At 40.0% G+C, this 18,900-nt stretch overlaps 1 protein-coding gene across 7 annotated transcripts in view; it reads right to left on the bottom strand.

Moving 5' to 3' along the window:
* The window catches only part of OTOA (otoancorin), a 53,672-nt gene extending 37,187 nt beyond the window's left edge, over positions 1–16,485 (bottom strand). Inside the window, exons 1-7 of one of the 7 annotated variants that reach the window (XM_080980950.1) lie at positions 15,831–16,485; positions 13,012–13,112; positions 8,021–10,965; positions 6,296–6,324; positions 6,173–6,203; positions 6,051–6,078; positions 5,463–5,550 (exon numbers count right to left, since the gene is read on the bottom strand). In XM_080980950.1, the coding sequence (XP_080837076.1) occupies positions 5,463–5,550; positions 6,051–6,078; positions 6,173–6,203; positions 6,296–6,324; positions 8,021–8,204 (360 nt within the window). In that variant the 5' untranslated portion in view covers positions 8,205–10,965; positions 13,012–13,112; positions 15,831–16,485. Of the gene's footprint in view, positions 1–5,462; positions 5,551–6,050; positions 6,079–6,172; positions 6,204–6,295; positions 6,325–6,938; positions 7,353–8,020; positions 11,534–12,712; positions 13,113–13,975; positions 14,643–15,830 lie in introns of those variants that run through there. The other 6 variants (XM_080980952.1, XM_080980949.1, XM_080980953.1 and 3 more) reach the window with 6 other exon arrangements.
* Positions 16,486–18,900: the final 2,415 nt, after the last annotated feature.

The raw sequence follows: 18,900 nt of genomic DNA, 5'->3' as shown, positions 1-18,900 counted from the left end.
AAAGTCCTTCCAATCTACCTTAAATTGGTTGTCATCTGATAAACTTCTTTTATTTCTTCGTCCTTAGTATCCCATTCTTACAGTTGATTATACATTTTGGATAAGAGTTTTGAATTTCCTTCCAGTATTTCTATCTGGAATCTTGATTTTTTTTCGTTTATCCTGATCTTTTTATCTTCTGTCCACAGTGCATTAATTTGATGGAATTGTAACCAACTCGTTAATTTATCTCCTAGTTCTTCATACGTTTTGATCTGCCAACCTTTTTCTGTTCTCACCAATAAATCTTCATATGTCCATCTCTTACCTTCTATGTTTGTTTTTTTTAATTGTTAAAATATCTATTGGTGACAATCACCAGGGAGTTTTCCTTTCAAGAAGATTTTTATTTCTTTCCCAAACCTCTAGCAGAGGTCATCTAATGATGTGGCTGGAGAATTCTTTATGTACTTTTGCTTTATTATGCCACAAATATGCGTGCCAACCGAATCTGGTATTAAAGCCTTCTAAATCTAGTAGGTCAGTGTTTTTTATTACAATCCATTCTTTAATCCAACAGAGGCATTAGGCCTCGTAATACAGTTTCAAATTTGGTACCGCGAAACCTCCTCTTTCTCTTCTATCTGTAAGCAATTTAAATTTAATTCTAGGCCTTTTCCCCTGCCAAATGAATTTAGATAAAATTTTCTGCCAATCTTTAAATACTTTGTTTCCTCTTATCACCGGAATATTTTGAAATAGAAATAACAACTTTGGAAGTATATTCATCTTAATTGCGGCCATTCTTCCTGACCATGATAATTTTATTCTGTTCCATATATCTAAATCTTTTTTAATTTCTTTCCAGGTTGTTTCATAATTGTCCGTCATTAAATTTATGTTCTTCATAGTTAGCCAAATTCCCAGGTATTTTACTTTTTTTACCGCTTTAATTCCAATTTTAGCCTCCAGCTGGTTTTTCATAACTTCTTCCATGTTCTTCGTCATCATTTTAGTTTTTGATTTGTTTAACTTAAAACCCGATAACTTTCCAAATTCTTCTAACAGTTCTTCTTACAGAGGCAAACTGAGGACTATAAGTGGAGGCCTTTTATGAATGAATATAGAAAAAGTCAGAATTTGAAGATTGGAGCCCTGTTTGGATTGAAGAAGGAAGGTTGGATAGACTCTTTCATGCAGAGATTTACTGACCTTTGGGTCCTGAATCTGGGTCAGGAGGTGATTGGAGTTGTGGGGGCCTTTGGATCTGGAGGAGCCTTGAAACATGATTTGAGATATTGTATGGACACTGGTTTTAGCTGTGGAGAGTTGGTTGGTCTGTCGAGAGGGAATGGGGGCATGGTTGGGTCGGGGCCCCCCCAAGACCTGCGCTTCAGCACCCTCAGCATCAAAGAATATGAAGAAAAACTGCAGAAGGGACTTGGAAAAGATTTAAGAGCCTCGGACAGAAGATCTCCAGGTTGATTAACTATATGGAATGGACGGAAATGACTGGCAGAATCCGAGACCAGGGAGAAGAGATGGTGGTAGAAGATTGGGAAAGTTTAAAGTTTATATATAGAAATATTGTAAATTTAATGAGTGTTAGAAAATTGTTGGAATGAAATTTTATGGCTTTAGCAGAAATGTTATAAGGAGTTAGGTATAAATAAGTATTTCAGTATTAATGGAAAATAAGGTACAAAATATGTTAAGATATTCATAATGATAAAAATAGAGAAAGATGGAAAGGAATTGCTGAAACAAGTAATAGAAGTGGAATACAAAAAGGGAGGTGAGAGGAGGCCGATGAAATAAGGGAATGAAAGATAGAGTAATGAAATGGTATGATATATGTTTTTAAATTGTTGTTCTTTTGCTTTGTTTAGTTTAGTGTGTTAAGGTTGTGTTTTGTATTGTTTGTTGTATTGTATTGTTTTTTCTTTTCTTTCTCTTTTTTTCTCTTCTCTGCTCTAGTTTGTCTTTTTCTTTCGCCTATTTTCTTTTTTCTTCTTTTCTTGTAAGTTTTAAAAGCAATAAAGATTATTTTTTTAAAAAACAATTCTATTACCTTATGGACACTTTTTTGTGGATCTTCTAATGATACCATCAGATCATCAGCGTATGCTTTCAGTTTGTATTCTTTTTTCCCCATTTTAATTCCACGTATTTCTGGAGTTGTTCTTATCTTATTTGCTATAATTTCTAGTATCATTATAAATAAAAGAGGTGATAGAGGGCACCCCTATCTCGTACCCTTTGAAATTTCGAAATAATCAGTTAAATCATTATTAATAATCAATTTTGCTTTCTGGCTTGAGTAAATAGCTTTTATCCCTTCCAGGAAGGCGCCCTCTATCCCTACTGTTTTTAGACATCTTACAAGGAATTGCCAAGATACATTATCAAAGGCCTTTTCGGCGTCAATAAAAATTAGTGCCACAGGTATTTCATTCTTGGCCTCTAGATATTCAATGATGTTAATTATATGTCTTATGTTGTCTTTTAATTGTCTATTGGGTAAGAATCCGACTTGATCTGTATGGATAAGGTTTCTTAAACATTTCTTAAGACGGTTGGCCATTATTTCCGCAAATAATTTATAATCATTGTTTAATAATGATATTGGTCTGTAGTTTTTCATATCTAATTTATCTGTGTCTGGCTTAGATATTAATGTAATATAGGCTTCCTTCCATGAGTCTGGTGTCTTTCCGCCGCTTAAGATGTTATTCGCTACTTCGCACAGCACTGGGGCTAAATATTCCTCTAGAACTTTGTAGTATTTAGCTGAAAGGCCGTCAGGCCCTGGAGCCTTTCCTAATTTCATTCTTTTTATCGCATCCTGGATTTCTTCAATTTTTATAGGATTATTTAATTGTGTTATTTCTTCTTCTGTTAATCCTTTTAGTCTATTTTCTTCTAAATATTTCTTTATTTCTGTGCTGTCTTCTTTTTCTCTTTTGTATAATTTACCATAAAATTTGATGAAATTTTCCTTTATTTTCTTAGGTTCTTCCACAATTTGCTCTTCTATTCTTAATTTGTTGATCATATTTTGTTTTTTGTTTTTTCGTAATTGCCACGCTAGTAATTTTCCGGTTTTATTTGCTGATTCAAAGAATTTTTGCTTCTATATCTTGATTCTCCATTCTACTTCTTGGCCTACTAAATTTGAGTATTGTGTTTGTAATATTCTATAAGTTTGTTTAACCTGCTCCTCAGTTGGATTTATTGCTAGTTTTCTTTCGCAATCTCTTAATTGATTGAGTATTTCTTCTTTTTTTTGCTCTCTTAACTTTTTCCTATAGCTGTTCTGATTAATTAAAAATCCTCTTAACACTGCCTTACTGGCATCCCAAACTATCTCTATATTAGTCTCTTTATTTAAATTCATCTCAAAATATTCTTTTAACGTTCTTTTGGCCTTCTCAATTATTTCCTCATTTTCAAAAAGATAATCGTTCATTCTCCATCTGTATGTTCCTTGTAATCTGTTTTTTATCTCCAACGTTACTGAGCTATGATCTGAAAGAGTTCTGGGTTGGATTTCACATTTAAGTGCTCTTAATGTTAATTCTCTTGAGACCCATATTTGATCCAACCTGGCCCAACTTTGATGTGGTTCTGACAGGTGTGTATATTGTTTCGGTGTTGGATTTTTATGTCTCCAGTTGTCTATCAGATCTAGATTTTCCACCAGATTATTAAATGTTCTTGGTAATTTCCCCTGCTTAAGTTTTCTTCTTTTCACGCTTCTATCTAATTCAGGTGTTGGCACGGCATTCAAATCTCCAAGTAAAATCATCTTATGATCCTCCAATTCTGTTAACATTTGTTCCAATTTTTTAAAGAATTCAGCTTTATTCATATTTGGTGCATAGACATTTATAATGTTAATCTTTTCTCCCTGATGGTTGATTTGTACTCATAAGATCCTTCCTTCGTCATCCTTACATATTAATATTGGGTCCCATTTCTCCTTCACATATATCACAACTCCTCTTTTTTTATTAGTGTCTGAATTAACAAACTCTACCCCCAACCTTTTATTTGCTAGTATATGTTTGTGTTTTTTTGCCACGTGTGTTTCCTGTCAACAGATCATGTCATAATTTTTATTCTTTAACACCTTTTGAATTTTATTCCTTTTAGATTTTTCGTTCAAACCATTTACATTCCAGGACAGAACCTTTAACGACATTATATTGTTCGACTTTAATTTATATTCTAGTCGACCTCTTCTCCGTTAACTCTTCTTCTTCCTCCTCCTCTTCTTCTCCACCTACTGCTCCTTCCTCTTCCACTACCTCTTCTTCCTCTTCTCTCTCTCTCTTTTGCTTCTCTGTGTTTTTTGCCTTCTTTTCCTTCCTCCTTTCTGTATATCTCCCTCCTCCTCCGTACCTTTCTTCCCCTTTCCAAGCTCCTTCTCATATCTTCTCAAAAATTTTTCTGCTTCTTGTGTATCTGTCAATCTGAATCTTTTATCTTTATAATAGAAGGTAATTCCTTCGGGGAACTCCCATCTATATTGTATATTGTTTCTCTGTAAAACACTTACTATTTGTCGGTATCCTTGTCTTTTACGCAAAAGTCTAATTGGTATTTCTTTGTATATAATAATTGTTCTGTTTTCAATTATTAATTTTTTCCGGTAACTTGTTCTTAATATCATATTTTTCATCTCAATTGAGTTGCAAATCATCAAACAATCACCAGGAGATTTTTTAAATTTGAGCTGCTGGGATTTCACCCTTATTCTAAATGCGCTTTCTACAGTACAAGCTACTTCTTCCTCTTTTATTTCCAACCATTTTGCTAATTCTCTTATCATTTTTTCTTTTATATTCTCATTAATTTCTTCTTCTACTCCTCTGAATTTTAAATTGAGTTGTTTCTGACGCATTTCTGTCATAGCTAAGCTATCCTCAATCTGTTCTTGTGATTTGTTCAAATCTCTTATTTCCTCCTTCATTTTTTCTGTCTCCCTTTTATGTTCCTTCATTTCTTTTTGAATTTTCTTGTTTGATTCTTCTATTACTCAAGAAAATTCAAAAAGAAATGAAGGAACATAAAAAATAGTCCAACCAATTGTCACAAAATCCTGACAAGCGTTCTGAATTTGCATGCAGAAGGTCCCTGGAATCTCTAGGTAGGGCTGGGAGAGACCCCTCTCTAAAATCCTGAAGAACTACTGCCAGTCAGTGTAGACAGCCCTGGGTTAGATAGGTCAATGGTCTGTCTCAGAATAAAGTAGCTGGCTACCCTCCTTGCTATGCTATGAGTTCTTCCAATGAAGAGATCTGAAGAACTCAAAAGCTTCCTACAAATTTGTGACATTGTCATCCGTTGTCATATAGGTATTTGCCCAACTTCGAGGTTTGGAGTTTAGGAATTTTTATTTTATTCCACCACTGACCAGCAGCAGCCTACCCAACCTTACTGAAATATTCTAATAGCAGCGATATTAGAGTGATGCAAACCTGTAGACTGCTAGCAGTAATTTCAATATCCTGATCATGGAGGCTTGCCATGATTTGGTCAGGCAGGTCAGTTGTCCACATGTTAGTGCTATAGAAGAAAACAGGGGCAAAAAAAGTATATTCAATAATTTGTTCTGAAATTGTAATGTTTCTATAACTAGTACATCCTCATACTAACATAGCTATATAGTTTGAATTACTAGGTACTATTTACCTTTAACAGCATTGATGTTTGGATGTCAAGTGCCATTTGGAATCCAGGTGATGGGCCAAAACATTATTTTGGTGTGACTTTGCCCCATTTTAGGCCAAACTGGGCCAAACTCACAAACCTCACTATCCATTTACCATATTTTCCACGTATAAGACGTCCCCTATTTTTTTAGCCCAAAATAAAGAAATAAATAATTGCAACATTCCGTGTATAAGATGACCACATTTTAAACTTAAATTTTTTGGGGGGAAATATAGTCTTATACATGGAAAAATACAGTAAATACCACATTTTTTTTTGTCTCTACAAATTCCCAGGTAGCCCAAGACACTCTCCACTATTCTACTATACAGTAAACACTAATCAGATGTTACCTTTGAAAGTGAAGTATATCAAGGAGAGCTAAAAAGGGGGGAAATAATCCAAAAGGTTAATACTTTCTTTCATATTATAAAGTGGATTTTTAAAAATAAATGCAAATATAGTCCACAATTACCATTTAGATACTTTCCAGCTATGACTTCTTCCTTAAAAAAAGAAATAGAAGAATACAAAATGCATGCAATAACAGGGATTGTGGAATGTAGCTAAAAATATCAAGTACCGTAAAAATACTGACCACGGTTCTTTGCAGCTGTGGAGGCAGATCTGAAGGAGGAAACAGTACAAAAAAATGTTAATAGAAACTGCTTTGACTGCACTGCTGTACGCATACTGACCTGGGAGCAAGTCCCATGAAACTCAATGGAGCTTACTTCTGAGTAGGCAGGCATAGAACTGCACTGCCAGAAACACAGAAACTAAGACATCATGAACATTGTATATATTAGTGATATCTGCTAATACTGTATTGGCCCAAATATAAGCCACACTTTTTTTCCAAATTCCCCCCAAGCCGCCGAATTTTAAAGGTGCAGCTTATTTGCAGGTGTGGCTTATATTCGGGCCAATACGGTATAATGCAATTCAAGTAAAGGTTTGGGAAGGAGTCTAAGGTGGGCCAGAGAAATTAGATCATTTTGCAAAAGATTCTGCATTTTTTTTTTAATACGATACGATACGATACCTTTATTGCCATTGTCCCTTGCGGAACAATGAAATTGAAAACTACTTAATGATGGAAAAAGAACACCCAATCTACTATATATATTTTGGAAAGTAGTTTGTCTGTCTTCCTGTCCTCTATAAGTTTGTCTGCCTCTCAATATATAATCACCAGACTTGCCACAATCACTCCTGATATGGGGAAGGTGGACTGTTACCATTTGGGCACCCGGTGCTATTTTGAAATGCGAATTCAGTATGCTTTCTCACATTGACGGGCTCTCTGGATATCGTTGCCAAACTCAGCATGAGGATTCACAAGGCAGGGGTGGCAGTCTTCATTGTTGCTTGCATACCGGGCGCCATTTTAAATCAAGATGGCTGCCAGGGTACTGCCATCAAAAGGGGGGAGGGGGGCAGAAGCGTACAGGGAGCCTCCACCATTGCTGAGCAGTAACACTTCGTCAGGGAGTGGAAAGAGTGAGGCCTCTGGTGAAGCGGAGGTAGAAAGGAGGGGCGAAGTGAGGCAAAGGTTCACAGAGGTTACTGTGGAGCCCTAGCACCTCGCCCAGTCAGGCTGGTCGGGAAACAGACATGCCGCTTCCGTCACCTACTTTTTGCAAGGGGGTCAAACGTAAAGAAAGGAGGCGGAGATTTGGGGTATCTAAGTTCTTATGCTGGGGGGGGGGCAGGAAGGAGCCACTCCCGGAATTTGCAAGTGACTGAGACAGACATGAACTTTGGGTTTCTGCACTGTACATAGTTTGCACTAAATAAAACCTGTAAAAAGCAGGTCGGAGTCCTGGATGTTTACTCGTGAGCAACCACCAGCGCCCCTGACGATGGCAGACCAAAATGTGACTTTGGTGTGACTTTGCCTGATTTTTGGCATGATGGGTCCAAACTCACAAATTATACTGTTAAAAAACACACAGTATTTTGGGGTTTCTACTGGCAGTGCCAGTAACTTCTAGCTAGCAGGAAATAATTCTTTTGAAAATTAGCTCTGTGAAAAAGACATACAATTTACACATTTAAATGTTCCTGCTCAAAAGAACATCTCATCTCTTAAAACACTATCCAGCCTTTTAAATGAGGGCAGTTCAACCCTCAGTCTGTTCAGTGGAATTGCCACCATTTATTTGTTTGTTTTTCTACTTAATGAATAGGATTGCACTGCCCTTATTTTAGTAGGAAACTTGCTTCATTTTCCTCAGTATTACTGGATTCCACTTTAATAGGCTGTAAATTTCTTCACAGACAGAATCTCTCTGTGAGGCACAAAAGTATTTCATCTTACCTTGACTGATGTTCTGATGACTCGAAGCCTCTATAGGATTTGTTAACATCAAGAAGAAAAATATCCTCAGGGTTGGGGTCATTTTCCCTGTTGCTTTATGGTGTTGAGATAGCCAGATTGCAAAAGAAAGAGGAAGAAAGAAGTTTCGCCCAGCTTTGTGATTTGAACAAAATAATATCTGCATTGCTTGTTGCCACTGTAGTGTTGCCTGATTGTAAAATTTGGGTAGTTTTTGTTTTTTTTTAATTGCAGCAAATTTAAGAGCTTGGACACACACAGTTTTTTCTTTTGATGCTTGATGTTAACATATGTTACTCAGGCTCCATTTGCACAATACATTTAAAGCGGTATCATACCACTTTCAATAGTCATGGCTTCCCCACGGAATCCTGGGAACTGTAGTTTGTTAAAGCTGCCGACCATTGTCTGGAGACCCCCTTTCCCCCCACAGAGCTCTAATTCCCAGAGCGGTTTAACAACCGGTCCCTCTTCTCGTCCTACTAGCCCCGGTGGGCACCAGCCACCACGACCCCTTTCTCTCTCAAATTGGAGGGAATGTCTCTCCTAACATGGTCCTGGCCACCTGCAACAAGAACTTGTATTACTACGACCAGGGCGAGCCCAAAACATTTTGGCACCTGAGGTGAACCACAAAATGGCACCTCCCTCCCTGCCAGGGAAGGAGGAGTGAGTGAAAATATATGTCTGGAACAATTGGCAAATGATGATCCACATCAGGATCTGCTGCCCCTGTGTATCATGCTGCCTGAGGCAGTTGCCTCACCTTGCCTCATGTGTGGGCTGGCCCAGTCTACAACTAAAAAAAAATTTAAAAAAATATGAGGATCAACTTCCAGCCCAGTTTTCTTTGTGAGTTAATTGTGTTTCAAGGACCTGCCCCTGGCTTTGTACGTGTAAGATCCCAGGCTAAACCAAATTCACCTGGCTTGATCATTTTTTCCAAATGTGGGCTGGCCCTATTATTTGTTTATTACATAAATTACTGCCACTACTCTTCAAACAAATTGCCCAGGAAAGTTTATCTATCGATCGATCGATCCATCATAAAAAATTAAACAGCTGAATAAGACAGTTTTACCATTTCCTGCAAGCCAACCTGAACAGGATCAAAAATATCATGGAGCTTAAAGGTAAAGGACCCCTGGATGGTTAAGTCCAGTCAAAGGTGACTATGGGGTTGTGGCACTCATCTTGCTTTCAGGCAGAGGGAGCCAGCGTTTCTCCACAGACAGCTTTCCAGGTCATGTGGCCAGCATGACTAAACCGCATCTGGAGCAACGGGACACCGTGACGGAAGCCAGAGCACATGGAAATGCCATTTACCTTCCCGCTGCAGCTGCACCTATTTATCTACTTGCACTGGTGTGCTTTCAAACTGCTAAGTTGGCAGGAGCTGGGACAGAGCAATGGGAGCTCACCTTGTGGCGGGGATTCGAACCACTAAGCTTCTGATCAGCAAGCCCAAGAGGCTCAGTGGTTTAGACCACAGCGCCACCCGCGTCCCATGCATCATGGAGCATAAAATAACTTCAACAATAGTGTGATTGAAGATTATGAGCATCTGATCTTGGGAACCAGCTTGATTTATTAGACCCATCCATCTTCGCTGTGTGGAAAAGCTACCTGTACTCCCCTTTCCGCTAGTCCATGGGGAGTTCTCCAGTACATCTGTGTCATTCATAGGTATTCAGTTTCCCTTACAATGAACTCAGTTGTACTTGTTTCTGCCTTTGCCCTATTAATTTGCACGGCACGGCTTGCAAATCCAGTCCTCCACTGACAAATTCAGTCCTCTGCCTTTCCTGCTTTTCTGCATTTTAAATTTTTATTTAACCAGATTTATATACCACTTAATAAAACAACAATAGCCCTCTAAGTAGTTTACATGAAATAATATAAAGTATTCAGAAGAAAATACCAGTAGAATTACCAGACTTGCTTTTAGACATTATCGAAATATGGATAAAATCAACAGTTTTGGAAGCAAATGTGCTTCGTAAAAGTGGCATGCCAGTGTAGGCTTGCCTAAACCAAAAGGTTTTGAGCGGATTTCAAAAATGGTGCAATGAAGGCTAATATCAATAGACGGGGAGCTCCAGAGAATAAGTACTGCCACATTAAATGACTGATACCTCTCAAGGGCAGAACAAACATACATGGTGCTCGTAAAAGTGCCAATTCTGCAGATGAAAGTGGTCAGAGTGGACTCATCTTTCAAAGCAATCCTGCAATCCGATGCATGCTTACTTATGCATGTTTATAAGTTCCACTGAGTCCAAAGAGACTTACTTCCAAGTAAGCAAGCCTGGGATTGTAGCCTCCCTTGTTCACTCCTGTATCTACTGTTTTCCTTTATATTTCATTGTATAAAATTCCCAGCAACAATAAATAAATAATGGGCTTGAAATATAATTTTTAGGGTTGTAGATGTGACACAATTCCTTCAATTAGCATTCTTTAAATTTATTATAGTAAATAGTCTCTGAACTGGGTGAGGGAGCTTTAACCCTTTGCCTCTTGATGGGGTTTCAAACCCACTTTGACTCCTCTCCATTAGAATGAAAGCTTCTATTGGCACAACAGTGGGAGACAAATAGTTGTAAGCCATCCAGAAAATGTTATGTTATGGGGGTGGTACTGAATGTCACAAACAAACAAACAATTGACACCTCTAACATTTCAGCATGCATTGCTCCCCATTCACACACTTATTTCTTTCGCTTTTGCAACAGTGAGGACTAGAATCTTGTTTTGTTTTAAAACTGTGCATCAAAGAAGAAATCCCGAGGCTGTTCCAAATCACAGAATACACAGGGGAATTTCTTTTTTTAAAAAAAGGAAGGAAAAAAAGCACCACACACAATCCAACTTGTACTCCGAAGACCTATCAGGTTTCTTCTCGGCGATTATTTTGATAGCAGATCCTGAAACAAAGAAGGTAAAACTACTGCAAGCTTTTATATGCCTTTTGAGTTCAAAGCAGCAGTGGGAATGAATTCCTAGCCTTATCACTGGATTGTTTGAGTGAAACAGTGCCCCGGTGGAAGCCTTTGCACTGATCTCCAGTTGGCATTACAACCCAGAAGCAACGATAAAGGTGCACACAGAGAGATATCTGTCCTCAGCATCTCCCAGATGTGATTGCCCGTGAGAAGGAGCTCTCAAAATTCTGCAGGGCTGGGGTGGTGGAGGGAATGGAGGGTGGGGGGAGAGATCAGTTGAGAGGGCTACTTGCTGTACTTAATAGTAGCAGTTCTGTTTTGCAGCCATGGTTGTCCCACCCATATATCTGTGCCAGGGCAATGTTTCCCAAAATTCCCCATCCACCACGGACCACCTGAAAATTGCTGCAGGTCTTGCCCTAGCACACAGAACGATTTTCCTGCTTGTTGTAGCAATTGCGATGAACTGTGCTACTTTTATTTCTTACACATTGTGTATTGCTGCATTAGAATCCAAACTGCAATGCAATTAAACGCAACCGAAAGGAGCAATAAAAAATATAATGAAAAATATAAATATGAGTATTTAATGCAACTGACGTGCTGTCCAGCCCGTCGCCAGCGACAAAACCACAGAAATGCCATGGGCTGTCTGAATGATGCTTGCAGACCACCCATGGGTCACCGTTTGGGAACTGCTGTGCTAGGGAATGCAAGAGAGAGAGAGAGCTGGGAAGGGAATCTGTGCCATCGCTGTCCTATGTGGTGATGATAAGGTGGCTTGACACCCAGGGATGAAAAAGAGGGTTTGTTTCACCCAAAAAATAGGGCATCAATCTGCATGAAATTTGTATATGCATATTGCAAACTAATAATTTATATAATTTAAGTACAGTGCATCTCATCTGAGTGGAAAAGGCACCAGGCACCTTGCATACTCAGTCTGCTGGCTGTAGATAGAAAATTACGAGGGTTCCTTCTCCTCCTTTGTATGATTCCTTAGTTTCAAGCCAGGCTTGGACTGGGCAACCCAGAGGCAGTGCGATGTAGTGGTTAGAGTGTTCAACCAGCCATGAAGCTCACTAGGTGGCCTTAGGCCAGTCACTGCCACTAGGCCTATCCTACCTCATAGGGTTGTTGTGAGGATTAAATGAGAAGAGGGAAGTAGCATGTACATCACCTTGAGCTCACTGGAGAAAAAGGTGGTCTAAAAATGCTACAAATAAATAATAAACAAACCGATAAATAAATGATACCTGCAAATAGAGGGCTGTCCTCCGTAGAGCAGGGCACAGGGCCACCCTATGTACTGAGCCAGTTTGAAAGTTTGTTAGCTGAATTTCTGACATTTTCATGGACTATAAGCATTCCCAGAAAATATATTGTACGTTCCTGATTTCTCTTCCCAACCACAGGTTTTGCTTCCATCATCTCTACAAATGAATACCATTTGGAATTATATTCATTTATGTCACACAACTTATGTCCTTGTATGTTAGAAAGCCCCTTATTTTTTTGATGCCAAATGTCAAAATAAAAATTAAAAGAATGGGAAACGGAAGGATTTGATTCTTTTCCTTTTGAGCAGCTCAGCAACACCTTGTTTTACTTCAGAAACTTTGACTGAAAGAAACCAAAGCAATAAAGAAGACCAAACAACAAACCAAATATTATTTGCAAGCATTTAAAAAATGGTAGTGGAATGAAAAGGTAAACTTCACATTGTGACTTACCTTGTGCAAAATCTCTGAAGGTCAAGTTCTGAGAATCGCAAGTAGCTATTTTTCTCAGCTCCACCACTAATTCTAAGAGGTTTACTTTTGGGAAAAAGAGATTGCTACGAAACGCCAGTTCTGCACCTTGGAAGGTGAAGACAGACAAGGAGACTGGGAAAGAGGCTCAGGTATACAGAAGAACAGAAGAGAAAGTCAAAAGGCAGCTGAGAAGCTATAAAAAGAGAGAAAAAGGGAAAGAACATGAGAGGGGTTGGATGTCAAAGAAAAAGTGACTTGAAACAAGAAAACTGACCTGACTCTGTTTGTCTGCTGTTCCTTTGGGGCTTGCAGCTCAGTGTCCTGGTAGCTTCCAAGCAAGGCAGTCGGTCACCTGAGAGATGGAAAAGGACTGCCCTACAAACAGGGGCAAAATATTCTCTGCATTTAAGATTCGAGAGATTTGGGGGCAATGCTAACCCAGAAAGCCCGCTCACAATATCAAATTGCCAGGAAGTGCCCTAACAGTTTCCATCAACAACATATACTTTTATAAACTTATTTTGAAAGGGCACATTAAAAAGAGTTAATAGGTATTCTGTATTTACAAAGCTGTAGTATCAAAGTTGGTTATGGTGTTTGGTTTTCAACAGCAAAGGGCAACTTTTGGCACAAATGAGAAGGCAAGCTGCCTTATTGCACAGGTGCAACAACACACACACACACACACACACAGCTTTTTGAAATATGGCAACCCTAGTGTAAAGTTGAGAGCTAAGCATTATACAGTGGTGCCCCGCAAGACGAATGCCTCGCAAGACGAAAAACCCGCTAGACGAAAGGGTTTTCCGTTTTTCGATGCGCTTCGCAGGACGAATTTCCCTATGGGCTTGCTTCTCAAGACGAAAATGTCTTGCGAGTCTTGAGATTTTTTTCGCTCCCCCCCCTTTTTCTAAGCCGCTAAGCCGCTAATAGCCTTTTAGCTGCTAAGCCGCTAAGCCGCTAAGCCTTTAATAGCCGCTAAACCGCTAATAGCGCTAATCCGCTAAGCCGCTAATAGGGTTGCTTCGCAAGACGAAAAAACCGCTAGACGAAGAGACTCGCGGAACGGATTAATTTCGTCTTGCGAAGCACCACTGTAATTCCATTTTACTACTTCTAAATGAGATTTAGAAATAGTTTAACACCCTTAATGATTTTTAACTGAGTATTTTAGGCTGCAATTCTATATGATACTCATTTGCCTGGCACTATGCTCCATTGAACTCAATGAGCCTTACCTCTGAGTAGACACATATGCATATTTATTTGGGTGTAAGATCCATTCAGCTGAGCAATACACACAAATATAATCTCACATGGAGCTGTCCTGTATAAATGAATGTTTTCCTCTCCATTTGCTTTCTGGTAGCATTTCCAAAATTTGGGGAATTGCCGATGTGCCTTTCCTCTCTCCACTCACAACTCCCATCTGTTTATTTCCTATGAGGTAAATATCCTGAGTTCCCTCAGTCTTTCTCTTCAAAATCTCGTCATTTTTGTAAGTTTTCTTTTCTCTTAACCCTTTCAAAGTTCAAATGGGAGGCCCAGGCCTGAACAAAGTATCCAGATGAGGACTTAAAATTGCTGAGCAAAGTAGCATGAGTAATGGAATCGGTACTAGTAAGGAAGGCCCCTCTGTAATTTATTTGTATGGACATATTTTTTTGATGATTTTTGTTCTTCTTCTGAGAATTTGTTGGCTTGTCTGCATGTGGGGATGTTGCAGACTTCAGGTGATGGCTTCCAAGCTATTAACAATTGTGTGAGGGGAGCACAGGAACGTAAGAACTTTATGGATCAGTCCAGTGGCCCATATAGCTCAGCATCCTGTTCTTGCTGTGGTGAACTAGATGCCCATGAGAACCCTTACACTACTTTTACAGATATTTTCCTCATATGTTTAATAATAATAATTAATAATATTTATACTCCACCCATCTGGGTGGGTTTCCCCAGACACTCTGGGCGACTCCCAACCGAATATTAAAAACACAATACAGCATTAAACATTAAAATTCCCTAAACAGGGCTGCCTTCAGATGTCTTCTAAAAGTCAGATAGTTGTTTATTTCCTTGACATCTGATGGGAGGGCGTTCCACAGGGCAGGCGCCACCACCGAGAAGGCCCTCTGCCTGGTTCCCTGTAACTTCGCTTCTCATTGTGAGGGAACCGTCAGAAGGCCCTCGGCGCTGGACCTCAGCATCCGGGCTGGATGATGGGGGTGGAGACGCTCCTTCAGGTATACAGGGCCGAGGCTGTTTAAGGCTTTAAAGGTCAGCACCAACACTTTGAATTGTGCTCGGAAATGTACTGGGAGCCAGTGCAGATCTCTCAGGACCAGTGTTGCATGACAATTGAAAATATAATGGGGAGGCCAATATTGTCTCTGAGGGTTTCTGGCTAGGGATGAATGAAAACCAATTTCTGTTCGATGTCAGCATCACAGACTCTCCAAGTGTCCCTATTTTCCAGGGACATCCCTAATTTAGAAAAGTCGTCCCAGTTTCTGATTTGATCCTAGAATGTCCCTCTTTTCCTTAGGATGTCCCTATTTTCATTGAAAAAATGTTGGAGGGTACAGAGTTATCCAATCCCCCGAGCCATCTGAAGGCAATTGTGTATAGGGAAGTTTTTTTAAAAAATGTTTCATGTTTTACAGTGGTACCTTGGGTTACATACGCTTCAGGTTACATACGCTTCAGACTCCGCTAACCCAGAAATATTACCTCAGGTTAAGAACTTTGCTTCAGGATGAGAACAGAAATCGTGCTCCGTCGGCAGTGGGAGGCCCCATTAGCTAAAGTGGTGCTTCAGGTTAAGAACAGTTTCAGGTTAAGAACGGACCTCCGGAACGAATTAAGTACTTAACCCAAGGTACCACTGTATTATGTTTTTATGTATGTTTGAAGCTGCCCAGAGTGTTGGGGCAACCCAATAAGATGCGTGTGGTATAAATAGTAAATTATCATTATGGAATGGGACGTCCCTATTTTCATCGGAGAAATGTTGGAGGGTATGGCATCGCTTTTGGGTCTTTGCTGTCCTGCAAGCTGAGAATTTTGTAAACAAAAAAAGAAAAGAAAACTCATTACAGGTTCACAAGGTAGTTCAAGGGCTGCCTTTCAGATTTGACATTCTCATCCACCTGCCTCAGGTAAAACAGTTCCTTGAAGTAGCCTGTGGCAGCCATCTTTTTTTTTTGTTTCATCCGAGTTCCTGAGAGAATGAGCTGCCAGCTTGTATTTGCTGTGCTTTCTTTCCACTTAGAGCAGCTGTTGCTACCTATGAAAACTTGAACGTCACCCCTGGGAAAACGTTTTAAAAACTGTAAGCAATGGAAACATTCAGCAGAAAAGTCCAGAGAACTGGAGACTGCGCCACAAAACCACATACAGAGATCCGTGAGGAGCAGATCAGATCAGTTTGCTCCAAAATGCATAGCGAATGACTTTCTCAAGCACCCATAGTCTGGATTCCTCCACACTACCTGTAGCTACACCCTGGAGTGTTTGCGTATCTTTTTACAAGACTGAAGTACAAATTCACAGGTTCTGGCAGCCAAAATAATATAAGTTTTCATTCTTTTCAAACTATTTTGTCGAAATGCGGAAAACGCAGAGTCTTTTACTCCTGTTCAGTTTAAGAATGCTTCCCCCTTTATTTATGACAACCACCCTTCTTCGAATTCTCTCCTTAGAGATTATCGCATTTATGAAAAGGAATTATTGATGTTTGAAATACAGGAAAACGTAACCTTCAGGGAACAAAGATCAGATAGCATGAGCTGCACTGCCATCTAGGTAGAAGGAAGGGGAACAACAAGAAGGTTCCCTTCAACATTAGGTTTTTTTTGCTTTCCTGCTCCTGGTTAACTGAGTCATAGAATAATAGGCTGCAGTCCAATGCACATCTGAGAGGAAACTCCGTGGAGCACAGTGGAGCTTACTTCTGAGTGATAATTCAAAGGATTATGCTGCCTTATGTTCTTTGGAGAGAAGCAACTGGAGAATTATATAAAAGGAATGTCCAATTCTGAAAGAATGGATCCCCAAATAGTTCCCAAAACAGACCTCTCACAGGTCGTAAGAGTTCAAAGGAGCCTTATTGTTGCCTTATATCCTTAGCAGCTACTGAGTCATTTCAGGCCAAATAAATAAATAAATAATTTAATTATACCCCACCTATCTGGCTGGGTTTCCCCAGCCACTCTGGGCGGCTCCCAACTGAATATTAAAAACACAATACAGCATTAAACATTAAAAACTTCCCTAAACAGGGCTGCCTTCAGATGCCTTTTAAAAAGTAGGATAGTTGCTTATTTCCTTGACATCTGATGGGAGCTGGCCTCACTGAGATAGTAAACTTGTCCATGTTTTGTACCATTTCAGACTGCAAGGTAGTTTGGAGGCTCATAAAGGGGAAAATCTTCATAGAGATAACACTATATGTTATGGAGAAAGTTTCCAGCCTTCTTCTCCCCTTGACATGCTCCCTCCCCTTACATGTGATCTGTCTGGGCAGATGCATCCGACTTCACCTATGAATTTGGTGCCAGGCTTTTGATGGCATGACTATGTCCTGTCCCTCTGCCACCTCCTATTGTTCAGCCTCTCCCTCTTGTTAGTGTAATCTATAAATAGACTTTAAATGATCCTTGCATAGTTTTGCCCCTAGCAACAGGTTTTCTCCCAGCAATAGATCTTCCCCAGCAACAGACTTCTTTATTTGACATGCTCAGGAAGAAAGGAATGGGTTGTTGCTCTGTCCAAAGGGGAGGAATGAGTCTCTGTACATAGTTTTACTTTATTTTCCTTAGACCAGCAGTTGTATAAGTTGTAATGTGATTCTTCAGTAAATACTTAAGCAGAACTGGAATGGGTGAGGTGTTTATTCCCACATGGGAATTCACCAACAGATGAGCTAAACTGAGAAAAATGATTCTGGAAGACTTGCTGGGAGAGTCTGCCGACTGAAAAAGGAAACCCAAACGATAGCAATTTGCACAGACACCTCTGCCTGGTTAGAGTCCTTCCTACTTCCTGTTGAGGCACTGCACTCTGGGTAGGAGAGGCAGTAAAAAGAAACAACAGATCTGCTTCCCTCTCTTGGACATCATCTCTGGTTGCCAGCCCTCTAGCTCAGGCATCCCCAAACTCGGTCCTCCAGCTGTTTTGGGACTACAACTCCCATAATCCCTGAGCACTGGTCCTGTTAGCTAGGGATGATGGGAGTTGTAGTCCCAAAACAGCTGGAGGGCCTGAGTTTGGGGGTGCCTGCTCTAGCTCCTCACCATCTGCTCCTCCTCTGCCGGGAGCTGCCAAACCATGCCAAGCAGTCCATGACAATGAGAACACATGGCAACAGGACTAATGAGAACAACGCTTAACAAGACAAATGTACTTCTAACAAATGAACAACAAAACCAACAAGGTCTTTTAATCATAAACGGAAAACAGGGAAATTCCCAGCTTTGCATGCAGGGATGGATGAATCTCTGCAATGCCAGCTTCTCATCTTTCCAAGCTTGCAATCAGTTCTCCACATCGGTTTGTGATGAAACAGCATCTTATGTGTGTGTTTCTCACTGCATAGCAACAAGAACCTTGGCCATAGCAGTACACATGTTTTGTGGGCACAAACACCCTGGGTTTAATTCCTGACATCTCCAGCTGCGCTGTGGCAACCCAACCAGTTGGGTGCGGTACAAATAATAAAATTATTATTATTACTGGGCTGGAAAGCACCTACATGCTACCTTGGTTTGCTGTTGCATGTCAGAATAGACTTCTGAGCCTACGATCTGATTCTGAATAAGGAAGTATTGTTTGTTCATATGCTTTAACTCCGCAGGCAGAGCAGCCAAGCTTTGCAGACTGGTGAAGATTATGTCTCCAGACTTCATGCTAAGGAAAGAGGTGGGGAACCTGTGGTTTCTGAACTACAATCCTCATAACCCCTGACCACTGGCCAAGCAGACTGGGGCTGATGGGAGTTGGAGTCCAACAGCACCTGGAGGGCCACAGGTCCCCCACCTGTGTTAAAGGATTGTAGGCAGCTGGGAAAGAGTTCATCCCAGGTTGTTGCAAGTTAAGGGTTTACAGTGCTGAATGATATGGACCACAAGGCAACTTCCTATGTTTACATGCACACACCCAAGTTATC

This window comes from Podarcis pityusensis, assembly GCF_964106645.2.
Source record: "Podarcis pityusensis genome assembly, chromosome: 14".
Taxonomy (NCBI): Eukaryota; Metazoa; Chordata; class Lepidosauria; order Squamata; family Lacertidae; genus Podarcis; species Podarcis pityusensis.
This window is presented reverse-complemented; position numbering and strand designations above follow the sequence as displayed.